Source organism: Leptodactylus fuscus, chromosome 7 (genome assembly GCF_031893055.1).
Source record: "Leptodactylus fuscus isolate aLepFus1 chromosome 7, aLepFus1.hap2, whole genome shotgun sequence".
Taxonomy (NCBI): domain Eukaryota; kingdom Metazoa; phylum Chordata; class Amphibia; order Anura; family Leptodactylidae; genus Leptodactylus; species Leptodactylus fuscus.
Window position 1 is genome coordinate 63,946,855 of NC_134271.1, and position 14,537 is coordinate 63,961,391.

The following is a 14,537-nucleotide window of genomic DNA, read 5'->3' on the forward strand; positions in this document are numbered from 1 at the left end:
CTATAGGCAATGTGTAATATATATTTCATGTGGAATGTATTCTCTAACCTGTTGTATACATCAATGTGTAGTTGGCTGATTAGGGTCTAGTGTGTTAGCACATTGTATGCAAATACCTCTAACTAGTGAGGACAATGGGTGGAGATAATCTGATCGGTGTCTCCAAGAAGATGTTGGACGGTGCATTGTCCATAGTAGACAGGGAGTCTGCTCTCCTTGGTATAGGTGAGGGGGGAAGGATCTGTGACTCAGCCCTTCCCACCCACAGATAGAGGAAGTAACAGTCTTAGTATATAGTTGTAGCTAGCAGTTAGTATGTGTTAGCCGGCCTGTGCACAGCTCTGTAGAGAGCCAGGATTTAGTTACAGGACCAAGGAGCCAAAGCGATCATTGGATTGTGACTTCTGTGGACTTATTGTTGTTACGGTTGATGTGACCGCCACTGGCTACTAACTTTGTGGATTACAATAAATTGCTGTTGTCTCCTGACCTCTTGCGTCCGTGTTGATTCAAGATATCCTCCGGAGGAAGACGTATACCTTTGCTCCGTGACACAAGGAAAGTACAAACTAGGCCCATTTGCAGATGACTGTATGAATGGTCAGTGTGTTCAGGTTTTTCCCAGATAGCACACTGACCCACTCATTTCTGTGGGCCCATACACATGACCATAAATTACATGTGTCTGGGTCATAAAATATGGAACAGGTCCTATTCCTGTCCAGTTTTGCAGTCCTGCATCCTATTCATTGAATAAAATGCCTATGATTCACGGCAGCCAGTTAGCATATGGTCGTGTGTAACTGGATTAACACTAATATAATAGGGATACAGCTGGGGGCTATTGGGGCACCTTTCCTGGATGTTACTTGTCAGAAGGGGTTGCCAAAAGCTACTTTTATGAATTGACTCTTTGCCCTGGGTAAGCTGAGCTTCAGCTCAGAATACAGTATAAAACAGTATCAAACATTATAAAACATGTTATATAATATAGCGGTGTACTACAATTTTACTAGAGATGAGCGAGTACTGTTTGGATCAGCCGATCCGAACAGCACGCTCCATAGAAATGAATGGATGCACCTGGTACTTCCGCTTTGACGGCGGCCGGCCGCTTAACCCCCCCGCGTGCCGGCTACGTCCATTCATTTCTATGCGAGCGTGCTGTTCCGATCGGCTGATCCGAACAGTACTCGCTCATCTCTAAATTTTACTACTAGCAGTGGAAGATGCATACAATCCATTCTAGGTTTTGGCTTCAAAAACTGCAGGCAAAAACATAAACCTGTTAATGCACTTAAAATGCAATGCTTAGTTGTAAAATATGTCTTAAGTATACCATAGGTCATCATTACGCTGCCCTTCCGCGACCCCTGTATTCTGTTAGAAATTCTCAACTTTTAATTTCTGGTTCTAGGCAAAGAAGCAATCTGAATACCAACAGGATGTCCTGTCCAGGTACTATGATATTTCTTTATCTGGTCAGAGGTTCATTTTCCTAAGCCCTGTGCCCAAAAGTCAAGTGGTGTTAATACTGCAGTTAATACTGTTTTGTTGTGGGTTTTTTAAAATTTCCTATACTTTTCGAAGTCTCTGAATTAACAAGGAGCTCCAGCCACAAAAGGAACCTCAACGTTAATAAATCACATAAAATCCAGATAAGACATGACACCAGAAAACTTGCTTATGTGTTTCAGGTTTACAACAAACCTTTAGTTATAGCATGACAATTGTTAGCCACCACCTGCCTGTGTCTCTGAGTTCATGAAACAGACAACTTGCAGATGAATTCCATATTCTGTCCGTGTTTTTCACAGGCCCATTAACTTTCATGGGTGTCTGTGGTCTACAAAACAGATCAAACTACAGTGTCTGCCCTAAGTAAACATTGGTTTAAAAAGAAAAATTAAAAGCAGAGTTTCAAGCTTTTTTATTACAGTTTTGGTGACCTTTTATTAGCATTAGGGTTTCTGGTTGCCCTTTAGTATAGTCACTAAAGTAAATGTCTTTTTAGAATTAGTTTAGCTGTGTCTCCTTCACCACAGCAGGGTGGTTGCCTATTGCAAGTGAATGGTCATCCCCTCTTCTAGAGGTCTTTAAATATGGCTACATGGTCTAAATGGGGACACTGAGGTCTACACGGTCTAGATGAGGACACTGAGGTCAGTTATCGGGCTGATTTCTAAGAAGGAAACCTTTTGCATTGCCTTCCTGTAAATAGCTCCATTTCTGTTTATTGCCTGTTTCCATCGCACTTACACTACACTTTTCTGCCTCTGAAGACAGCCCTCATAGTAGTTTATCCTGTGTCATCCACATCACTTTCCTCATGTACTTAATGTTTGTATTGCCTTCATTTTAGCTCCATTACTGTGAAAATGGAACTGGAAGATGAAGATTTTGTCACTGTAAAGAGGAATAAACAAGGGAAAAAGAGAGCAAGGCAGGAAGACTCTCATGAAGACTCCATAATAAAGTAAGTTAGCCTGGGGTTGCCAGTAAAATTATATAGAATGTCAATGGAAACTTAAAATGTAAATCCGATCAATGTCTATAAATCTATTCACATGGCTCTATGTCCATCAAAATAGACAAAGAAGGATGGTGTCAGTGGTTGTTTTTTTTTTTTGGTTGGTTTTTTTTTTCTCCAATGAAAAACGGTCCATCTAAAATGGACACTTGTATGTATAAATTATATCAAAATTACAACATTTATAGAACTTTTATATACTGCAGTGGGCTGAATCCGTACGAAGATCCACACCTTGAGCTTCTACCAGGGACGTAGCTATAGGGAATGCTATAGAGCTTGAGAAGGAACCACAAAAGAATACACCAGTATTATAAATTGCACATAGTAAGTGTGGGAATAGGGGGGTCCTCAGAGGATTGAAGTTATGCTTATGGCAATCTACTTCAAAGAAATGCACTACTAACTTATGTATACCTTATGGAAAACTGTATCTGGATGCTAGGCAAATGTAGCATAAAGGGGTTGATTCTCCCTTTGGGAAAACAGTCCTGTCCTGCATTATACTATATGGGTATGTCAGGGCCAAAAACCCATGGGAGGGGTAGGACAGTGTGTACACTTGAACATGCAATACGTCAAACCTCGTGGTATTGGAATCAGATATATCTTTATTCTGGTATCAAGAACTACGCATTTCAGGAAATGTACCTTTCTCAAGTGCATAAGATAACTAGCCACTGCTGTTAGGACTGGGAGCCAAATTTTCTGAATCCTGCATTATACAGACAACTTTCTGACTTCAAAGGCCACTTCTCCATGCTTTACTTCTCCTGTTCCTTTATACATCTGTTTATAGTCTGTATTCCTAAAAGGTACTTGTATACTGGTAATGAAGTGACTGATGTAGACCCATCCGTAGTACATAGACGGAGCGCACTATGTGGCCCACAGCAGAGCATGCGAAAGCCAACAGTGACTTTGGTTAGCCAGTCTACAATGGAACCTCAGGCATACAGTGAGGTTCCAAATTTTTAGGAGTTAAACAAATGATGTTAATGAAAAGATTAATAAAACTATTCAATGCTACATTTCCTTCACCCAGGAGACCCTGTTACAAGTGGAGTCTACATACGTTCTGCTGAGTCTACAAGATGGAAACATGCCTATGTGTGCTGACTTGGTTATGTGCCTACAGACAGAGGTGTATATAGGGTTTCTTTCACCTGCTGGTTTAGCCATGTATCTAAAGGCCCTGCTTGTTTCCATTGCAGTAGTTATGTATTTATTTCTCAACTACCTTTTGGTTTAAACCCTTCGTATGTTAATTTCCATATTATATGGAGTCTGTCACTAAAACCCAACCTTGCAGATGAGTAGCTCAGAGACACCCGAATCAGTGTTTACACCTTATGAATTCTCCTTTTTTCTTACACTTTTCTTTGGCACAATGAGAACAAAAAGATAAAGGTGAACATTGTTGTTGCTCCAAATAACTCATTTGCACATTGATAAAAACAGAGTCGCAAATTCACAAGGGGAAAACTCCACTTGATTTAGGTGACCCTAACCTATCTAGACTGGGTTGAAGCCAGGACCCTAGCACCACAACAGTTCTAACCACTGAACCACGATGCTGCCCAATAAAGGTTAACATCACCCCTTTGGGCTATCTAACCATTAGCACCAGAGGTGACCTGCAAATTTCTATTTCCTGTGTGTTGAGTGTGCTTTTCTATAGGTGGGGGATTGAACCTGAATACCTTCTCTAAAGGCTGTATTACACAGACCCTAGGAGCGCTTGTTGCCAATAATAGCCCTGAATATTAAAGGGCCAATTAAAGGGCCTTAAAGCAAAGTGACTTATTAATACCAAGCAGACTCTTTGCACCATAATACAGATCAGACTATAAAAATCTGTAATGCAGCAATGTGAATGAGCCACATGTGAAAAAGAAAGTTTTGTTAATGCGTTTTGCTTCCACGGTTCATCTCTGAAAGTTTGTGTCTTAAATCCGAAGTCTTAATGACAAAAAGGCAATAGTTGAGATTGATTGCAATAACACAATATAAACATAGACTGGATTAGCAGCCTAATAGCAGAAATATAATAATGTGAGATTGAAACAGAAAGGAAACAAGTGTCACTGTACAATATACAGCAAATCAATTCTAATTTCACTTGGAAGTTCTGTTTTCGAGAAATTCTGTCGTCAAACATTGGAAAATGGTTGAATGCAATTGAACATCACATTCTCATTGCAAATCACCCAATACATTCATCTTTTTAATTTAACAATATTACAGCGCAGGTTTTAATCCATTCCATACGCTCTGTTAAGACTATATTGAACATGAGAAAGATATTATAAATTACTAGCACAAAGAAAGAACACATATTAAATTTTCTCTACAGGTCGAAGAAGAAGAAAATAAAGATTGAGGAAGATAAAGAGCAGTCTGCAAAGGAGGTGAACAAAAAAGACGAACAGGTAGGAGGCTGCTTATTGCTGTAGTTTATTCACTTCTGTTAACACTGTTAGAATAGCGTGAAGGTCAGGCAACCTTTATCTGGATTTTTAGTGTCACGGGGTGCCTCCATTTTAGTACTTCTAAAGCTGTACTAGTCAACGATAAGTGCCTATATTGTAAAGTGGTAAGGCCTACTACTGTCTGATCCCTTTGGTGTATACACAAGTAAAAGCTTTGAACATGCATAACAAATATATCTGTAAGGCCGAAAAAATGTCCTTTGAGCCTTTGTCACGGTTGTGTATATGGATACACCTTTTTTTCATCTGTATAGGACAGAATAGACTGTCCTTTCTTATACTGACATGAACAATATGCCACATAGTATATGTTGTCTTTACATTGGGACACTATGGGAAACTTATTGCACTGTTTGCCTATACAGTGGCATACACTAGGGGCATATGTCAAGAAATCTTACTACTGATAGAGATTACTTGTACGGAGGCTAGTATGCAAGGAGGAAGTTTCGTCTCGTCGTTCATAGAGAATGTCCACCAAGTACCAAAATATGCAGCTTTACAAGCATTACAAACAATAACACCAATATTGTCTAAAATGATATTCGGAAGCTCGATGGAGTGAGCTTGGTGGTTCTTTTCACCGCTTAAGACTGAGAGAAGCCTGGTGTGGCCATCTTATGGTCAGGATTATTTTGATAGTAGTATTAAATGAGTGGCTTGGAACCAGCCACCAAGGCTACCTACTTTTCTACTTTTTCTTTCCTGGTTTTGCAATACTTTTAGAAAGTACTTTTCTTGAAACTGGCCGCTAAATCTATCAGCAAGTCTAGCCAAAACCTCTGTAAGCTAAATGTAGCATCCGCGTGGTCCCCAGCTCTCTGATCTGATCTATTTCAGCCTATTATCCTGCAGTGTTCATCCAGGGCAAGCCAAAAATCCAATGAGCTCGTTTTAGGAGAAATTTCCTTCCGACTTCAATCTGGCAATCAAAGTAAACCCAACACCAATATCTAATAAGAACTATAACCTGTAATATTGTTCTCAATGAAGGAATCCATACCTGCCTTGTACTTGTAAAGTCTGGAATAGAAATGGATAATGGGATCGATCTATGCATTCACCTTTCATATATTTTCATACATGGCTATTAGGTTATTCCTCAGCTCTGTTTTGTTTTCTGAAGTACATACCCCTAATTCTGGTAATCTTTCTAGGTGCTGTAGTCCACCCACCCAATTAATTTATTACTTTGAACGTGCTGAAGCTCTAATATATTCTACACACCATTAGTCAGGCTGCATATGGAATATATTATATAGTTTTGTAAAGTGGCAGAATTCTGTTCGGGTCATATGTATCCATGTCCCTTTTGATACACTCCATGATCCAGTGGCGTAACTAGGAATGGTGGGGCCCCATGGCGAATTTTTGACATGGGGCCTCCTCCAAGAGAGGTACATGGGCGTGCAGGCTGTTTGTGAATAAAAGGGTGACGTGGGGTGCAGGGTGTATAAGCAAGAGGGGAAATGGGGGTGCAAGCTGTGTGCGAGCAAGAGGGTGATCTGGAGGGGGAAATCCACTCACCCACAGCCTGCATCCCCATTCTCCCTTCTTTCTCACACACAGCCTGCACCCCCAGGTCACCCTCTTTGCTCACACACAGCCTGCACGCCCATGTACCCCTCTTGCTCACACACAGCCTACAACACCCATTCCCTCCTCTTGCTCACATAGGGCAGAATGGGGGTGCAGAATGTGAGTAGGAGGGGTACATAGGTGTGCAGGCTGCATGTGAGAAAGGAAGGAATGAGGGTGCAGACTTTCTCACACACAGCATGCACACCCATGTACCCCTCTTCCTCACAGCCTGTAACCCATTCCCCCCATTGTACACTGACCTGTACGATCTTGGTAGCTCCGCCCACAAAAGACACTGAGTCTGTTAGTAGATTAAAGGACCTTTGATGACATCATGTCTCAGGTCCTTCAATCTACTAGTATAGATGCCGCCACAGGGCCTGGGGACAGCGGGCAGGAGATGGAAGTTTCTTCTGCCCACTTTTACTATGCAAGTGCTGGGAGGCAGCAGGGGCCCGGACAGCAGGCAGCCCCTGCTTGGGTGCAGTAGTAAAGGCAGCAATTGCTGACTTTACTACTGTTAAAAGATGGACTGTAGAGGAGGCAGCTCCTCTCCATCTTCAGCCAGCTACCATCGTAGTTATGCCCCTGCCATGATCTTATTTGCCTGAGTGGCAGCTACCTGGAACTGCTTGCTACAGTTAAGTTTAATGCCAACTAAAATTCCTCAGCAGTTTCTGTTTTAGCCGTCTGTTTTCCATTAAGTAGGCAATCTTGGCATACATATCCCTTTGCCATGTTGATAACCTTATTTTGCTACTTCTAACTTGTCTAGATCAATTTGTGACGAGATTTTTTTTTTTTTTTTTTTTTTTTTTTTTATATATGCTGTTAATAACTTTTTTTTTTCTTTCTATTACTGAGGCAAAGTTCACATTTGTTGGAAATTTTGCCACAGAAACTGCCAACATTTTGCCGAGAGAAGTCCTGCACTGAAGATATAGTCAATGGGATCTGCTGGTGTCCACGTGTAACCACTGTTTTAGCAGTCCAGGTCTCCGTTGTTTGCAATCACCAGCAGACCCCAACAATGGAGAGCCCGGAGCAGATGTGAACCTATCCTGATCCAGTTACTTAATGTTAAATATTATGATATTACAATATTCATCATAGGGTTAACATTCCAGTCTGTTGACTTCACTCTTCTACATGGGTGCAGTTGGGGTACACCATTTTAGAGTTGTTCTTATAAACCAACAAGATGGAGGGCAACACCCACTCTCATGAACATAAATGAGTGACAGACACACATGCCTGGGTCATCGTCGTCATCCATGGGGGATCTGTGGCGGGTCTGTTTGCTATCTCTTCTCTGTCATGGTGGACCAGATATCGTGACCATCCCAGAGGCCATCAAGCATGAACAAGGCTGGAACTTCAAGATATCCAGATGAAGAAACCGAAGTATGAGCTTCTCTAATGAGACATTACACGTAATTACTAGAGATGAGCGAACAGTGTTCTATCGAACACATGTTCGATCGGATATCAGGGTGTTCGCCATGTTCGAATCGAATCGAACACCACGTGGTAAAGTGCGCCAAAATTCGATTCCCCTCCCACCTTCCCTGGCGCCTTTTTTGCACCAATAACAGCGCAGGGGAGGTGGGACAGGAACTACGACACTGGGGGCATTGAAAAAAATTGGAAAAAGTCATTGGCTGCCGAAATCAGGTGACCTCCATTTTAGACGAATAGTGGATTTCAAATCCGGGTCATATGAGAATGTGAACTTTGTGACTATGAGACAGGGATAGCTGTACAGGCAGGGATAGCTAGGGATAACCTTTATTTAGGGGGGAATGTTATTAAAAATAACTTTTTGGGGCTCTATCGGGTGTGTAATTGTGATTTTTGTGAGATAAACTTTTTCCCATAGGGATGCATTGGCCAGCGCTGATTGGCCGAATTCCGTACTCTGGCCAATCAGTGCTGGCCAATGCATTCTATTAGCTTGATGAAGCAGAGTGTGCACAAGGGTTCAAGCGCACCCTCGGCTCTGATGTAGCAGAGCCGAGGCTGCACAAGGGTTCAAGCGCACCCTCGGCTCTGATGTAGGAGAGCCGAGGGTGCACTTGAACCCTTGTGCACCCTCAGCTCTGCTACATCAGAGCCGAGGGTGCGCTTGAACCCTTGTGCACACTCTGCTTCATCAAGCTAATAGAATGCATTGGCCAGCGCTGATTGGCCAATGTATTCTATTAGCCTGATGAAGTAGAGCTGAATGTGTGTGCTAAGCACACACATTCAGCTCTACTTCATCGGGCTAATAGAATGCATTGGCCAGCGCTGATTGGCCAGAGTACGGAACTCGACCAATCAGCGCTGGCTCTGCTGGAGGAGGCGGAGTCTAAGATCGCTCCACACCAGTCTCCATTCAGGTCCGACCTTAGACTCCGCCTCCTCCGGCAGAGCCAGCGCTGATTGGCCGAAGGCTGGCCAATGCATTCCTATGCGAATGCAGAGACTTAGCAGTGCTGAGTCAGTTTTGCTGAACTACACATCTGATGCACACTCGGCACTGCTACATCAGATGTAGCAATCTGATGTAGCAGAGCCGAGGGTGCACTAGAACCCCTGTGCAAACTCAGTTCACGCTAATAGAATGCATTGGCCAGCGCTGATTGGCCAATGCATTCTATTAGCCCGATGAAGTAGAGCTGAATGTGTGTGCTAAGCACACACATTCAGCACTGCTTCATCACGCCAATACAATGCATTAGCCAGTGCTGATTGGCCAGAGTACGGAATTCGGCCAATCAGCGCTGGCTCTGCTGGAGGAGGCGGAGTCTAAGATCGCTCCACACCAGTCTCCATTCAGGTCCGACCTTAGACTCCGCCTCCTCCAGCAGAGCCAGCGCTGATTGGCCGAATTCCGTACTCTGGCCAATCAGCACTGGCTAATGCATTGTATTGGCTTGATGAAGCAGTGCTGAATGTGTGTGCTTAGCACACACATTCAGCTCTACTTCATCGGGCTAATAGAATGCATTGGCCAGCGCTGATTGGCCGAATTCCGTACTCTGGCCAATCAGCACTGGCTAATGCATTGTATTAGCGTGAACTGAGTTTGCACAGGGGTTCTAGTGCACCCTCGGCTCTGCTACATCAGATTGCTACATCTGATGTAGCAGTGCCGAGTGTGCATCAGATGTGTAGTTGAGCAAAACTGACTCAGCACTGCTAAGTCTGCATTCGCATAGGAATGCATTGGCCAGCCTTCGGCCAATCAGCGCTGGCTCTGCCGGAGGAGGCGGAGTCTAAGGTCGGACCTGAATGGAGACTGGTGTGGAGCGATCTTAGACTCCGCCTCCTCCAGCAGAGCCAGCGCTGATTGGCCGAATTCCGTACTCTGGCCAATCAGCACTGGCTAATGCATTGTATTGGCTTGATGAAGCAGTGCTGAATGTGTGTGCTTAGCACACACATTCAGCTCTACTTCATCGGGCTAATAGAATGCATTGGCCAATCAGCGCTGGCCAATGCATTCTATTAGCGTGAACTGAGTTTGCACAGGGGTTCTAGTGCACCCTCGGCTCTGCTACATCAGATTGCTACATCTGATGTAGCAGTGCCGAGTGTGCATCAGATGTGTAGTTGAGCAAAACTGACTCAGCACTGCTAAGTCTGCATTCGCATAGGAATGCATTGGCCAGCCTTCGGCCAATCAGCGCTGGCTCTGCCGGAGGAGGCGGAGTCTAAGGTCGGACCTGAATGGAGACTGGTGTGGAGCGATCTTAGACTCCGCCTCCTCCAGCAGAGCCAGCGCTGATTGGCCGAATTCCGTACTCTGGCCAATCAGCACTGGCTAATGCATTGTATTGGCTTGATGAAGCAGTGCTGAATGTGTGTGCTTAGCACACACATTCAGCTCTACTTCATCGGGCTAATAGAATGCATTGGCCAATCAGCGCTGGCCAATGCATTCTATTAGCGTGAACTGAGTTTGCACAGGGGTTCTAGTGCACCCTCGGCTCTGCTACATCAGATTGCTACATCTGATGTAGCAGTGCCGAGTGTGCATCAGATGTGTAGTTGAGCAAAACTGACTCAGCACTGCTAAGTCTGCATTCGCATAGGAATGCATTGGCCAGCCTTCGGCCAATCAGCGCTGGCTCTGCCGGAGGAGGCGGAGTCTAAGGTCGGACCTGAATGGAGACTGGTGTGGAGCTATCTTAGACTCCGCCTCCTCCAGCAGAGCCAGCGCTGATTGGTCGAGTTCCGTACTCTGGCCAATCAGCACTGGCCAATGCATTTCTATGGGGAAAAGTTAGCTTGCGAAAATCGCAAACTGACAGGGATTTCCATGAAATAAAGTGACTTTTATGCCCCCAGACATGCTTCCCCTGCTGTCCCAGTGTCATTCCAGGGTGTTGGTATCATTTCCTGGGGTGTCATAGTGGACTTGGTGACCCTCCAGACACGAATTTGGGTTTCCCCCTTAACGAGTTTGTTCCCCATAGACTATAATGGGGTTCGAAACCCATTCGAACACTCGAACAGTGAGCGGCTGTTCGAATCGAATTTCGAACCTCGAACATTTTAGTGTTCGCTCATCTCTAGTAATTACACGTGATTACGGATTTCACCAAATATTGTATATTTTACACTTACCCACTTGCACACCATTTTTCCCAGTGCAAACATTCTCAATTTTGCAGAGTTGGTATAAAACCAAATGCCAACATAAGATAGACTTGTAATAACTTATCAGCTATGTGTGTGAGTGAGTGAACCTGGAAAGGTATTTCATGTCCTTTTTATTTTTATCGTTACATCTTCCCAAATGCAGTGTTTGTGTGAATACTCATTGCATTCTGCATTAATACTGAGCTGAAAAGTTCTTTAAATTTACAGTGCCGTATACAAGATTGCCAATCTAACGCTATATCTCAGTCCGCAACACTTTTAAAGCAACGTTATAATTGTGCCCTGGTAGAACAATGCACATTTCACTTCAGAGTGCTCAGTTAAATAGTGCATAACAACATCTTGTGTAAAGAAAAGTAAATCGTAAACTGCCGCAGGTTAATGAAACTGAACAATAGGCAAACCACCACCGTTCAGATACAATTGTTTGGTGCCATCAAGTGGAACAAAGGAAATACATGATGCAAATAAAAAAAAAAAATCTGAATTTTTGAAGTGCTTCATGAGACGGATATGTAATTGTGTTGCTAGAGGAGCGCTTGTCTGTCCACTTCAAGCTGTTGTGCTGACAAAGGCTTTCCATTACATCACCAGTAGAGATGAACGATCAGCGTTCATTTGAGTACCTATTTAATCGAAGATCAGGCTGTTCAAGATATTCGATTCCAATCGAGTACCACGTGGCAAACGCAGTAAAAATTCTTTTCCACTCCCACCTTCCCTAGCGCTTTTTTTGCACCAATAACTGGGCAGAGGAGGTGGGACAGGAACTACGATGATGTAGGTATTGAAAAAAATTGGAAAAAGCCATTGGCTGCCGAAATCAGGTGACCTCTGATTCATATGAATGGTGTCGGCCATGTTCGTGTCATTTCCGTTTTGGAGTGATAGGGAGAGCTTGTTCTCAGGGCGATACACTGATTTTAGTGTTATAAAACAGCTTTAGTCTTATAAAACAGCTCTTTTCAGAGCTACACTGCAGAAACACATACAGTGAACCTGCCAATCATGCAGTAGGGTAGCAGCAGTGGATGTGGGAGAGGACATGGACGTGGATATCCAGCTGGGTATCCAGTCCACAGTCCAGCTACTGGAGAGGGGCTGCCATTACCCAATTCACTCATCCTCATCCTCCTCCAACCTCAGCTCCTTCACCCTAATGCAATAATTAAAAACCTCATTTTTTAGGGCTCCCCTACAAGGGCCTGCAATGCAATTTTTTAGGGATCCCCCACAATGGCCTACAAATCAATGTTTTAGGGGTCACCCACAAGTGCCTGCAATTCAGTGTTTTAGGGGTCACCCACAAGGGCCTGCAATTCAGTGTTTTAGGGGTCACCCAAAGGGCCTAATGCTGCAGCTACTAGGCTCAATTCCCCCAAAGGGCCTAAAACTCTGCTTCTACAACGCTCACCTCACCCCAATAGCCTGAAAAGTAATTTTTGTATGGCTCATCTTAAGGGCCTCTAACTTAATTTGGAAGAGCTCACCTCAAGAGCCACAAAAGTAATTTTTGTAGGTCTTACCACATCACACATACACAATGACAGTGGGTGGGTTCTGTTTGATTTCATACATAAAGGTGGGTGCTGTTTGAATTCCCCCTTGTCTTCTGTGGTTGTCATGGGCAACGTGATTTAAAGGGGTGCTTGGTAATGTTTCATTAGCGTAAAATTTGGGTTTCTGTTAATACAATTGGGGAGGAAAGAAGGTTTCCAAGTATTTTTCCACTGTCAGAGGTTCTATTAAGTCTGCAAAGTATCCAGTTGATAGGCTGTGATAGTGGGGTAAAACTGTGACTTGGGCTTGTTAGATGCCCCCAGGCATGCTTCCCCTGCTGTCCTAGTTGCATTCCAGAGGTGTTGTCGTCATTTGCTAAGGTTACATAGTGGACTTGTTGACCCTCCTTAGTCGAATAGTGGTTTCCCCCTAAACGAGCATTTTTTCCCCATAGACTATAATGGGGTTTGAATAGTCGAATATTGAGGGGCTATTCAAATCGAATATCGAATATTTCAGTTTTTGCTCATCTCTAATCAACAGGATAAATAGCGACTACCTTAATACATACACAACCCACAAGTAATGTATCATAAGGTCTGCCCCAGCAGTCAGTCTTTTCAATTCACATATCTAATTATGCCAAAATAGATTTTTTTTTTTCCTACATTGGTCAGATTGTTTTAACTTTAAGCCGATGTTGCACTTCGAGTTACTCCTCCAGAGGTCAATGCTTTCAACTAATGGCTATGTACTGCAAGCATGGAAAATGTAGAAAAAAAATCACACACAATAATTGATTCTTCTCCTCGGCCAAATGAAACCTTGCACTTTATATGGTACACCAATGGCTGGAATAAAAAGTGACATTGAGTGCTGCCTTTTAATTTGACTTTCATCTTTAATAAAGGGATCAGGTGCTTTTCCCATTGTGTAGAGTTAATGCAAAAACTACTTAAAAAAAATAAATAAAAATCTCCACCTGTCATAGGTAGTTTATTTTACTGGAGGGTTTTTTCAGCTTGTGTTTTTTTTCAGTTTTGGTTAAGATTTTTTTTTTTTGCTGCCTGTGTCAGTGAGCTCTGCACATGAGCCAAATGAGCATCATTCCTACTCCATTCTTGGGTTAAGGCCCCAAGGGATGATCCACAGCGCTAATGCGCTGCACGAACAACCACGGTGGGTCTGCATCGTGGCTCTTCCCGCAGCGCTTTGAACAGAAAGTTCAGAGTTTTCCGCCGCTGACTTTACCATTTTATCTACGGGAAAGCTGCCGGCATTTCCGTAGATGTAATTGACATGCTGTGATTTCCAAAACCGCACCAGTTTTGGAAATCCGTGTTCATGCTGTGGTTTCTACTGCAAAGTGGTCATTAGGTTCGCAAGTACTGTAAAATGCTGCAATTCTTTTTTTTTCCTGTGGCGTTTTCCGGCCTTAAAGAGGACCCTTCATGTCTTCGGGCACATGTGGTTTTATATACCACCAGAAAGCTGACAGTCCACTGACTTCAATACACTGTCAGCTTTCGAGTTATGTGCCCCAGGGCTGGAGATATCAGAGCCGTCAATTTCGGCACTGATATCTCCCCACTGACAGAAGGGCATTCCTCACAGCCTAGCATCATGTCTGGGCTGAAAGGAATTTATTAATACAGAAGAGTATTGGAAGGCGAAAATGCTCCTCTTTTTGTGTATTTTACACTTACTCATAGCTTACTCATAGTACCCCTCCCCCCTTGAAAGCAAAATATCACTGGAGATTAAAATTCTATAGCACGTCTTGG

The 14,537-nt window shown here is 43.4% G+C and overlaps 1 protein-coding gene across 1 annotated transcript in view; it reads left to right on the forward strand.

The window, feature by feature from the left end:
• The window catches only part of LOC142212645 (DNA topoisomerase I, mitochondrial-like), a 112,339-nt gene that overhangs the window by 6,583 nt on the left and 91,219 nt on the right, over positions 1-14,537 (forward strand). Inside the window, exons 2-4 of the mRNA XM_075280619.1 lie at positions 1,418-1,458; positions 2,363-2,476; positions 4,887-4,962. Of these exons, the coding sequence (XP_075136720.1) occupies positions 1,418-1,458; positions 2,363-2,476; positions 4,887-4,962 (231 nt within the window). The remainder of the gene's footprint in view (positions 1-1,417; positions 1,459-2,362; positions 2,477-4,886; positions 4,963-14,537) is intronic.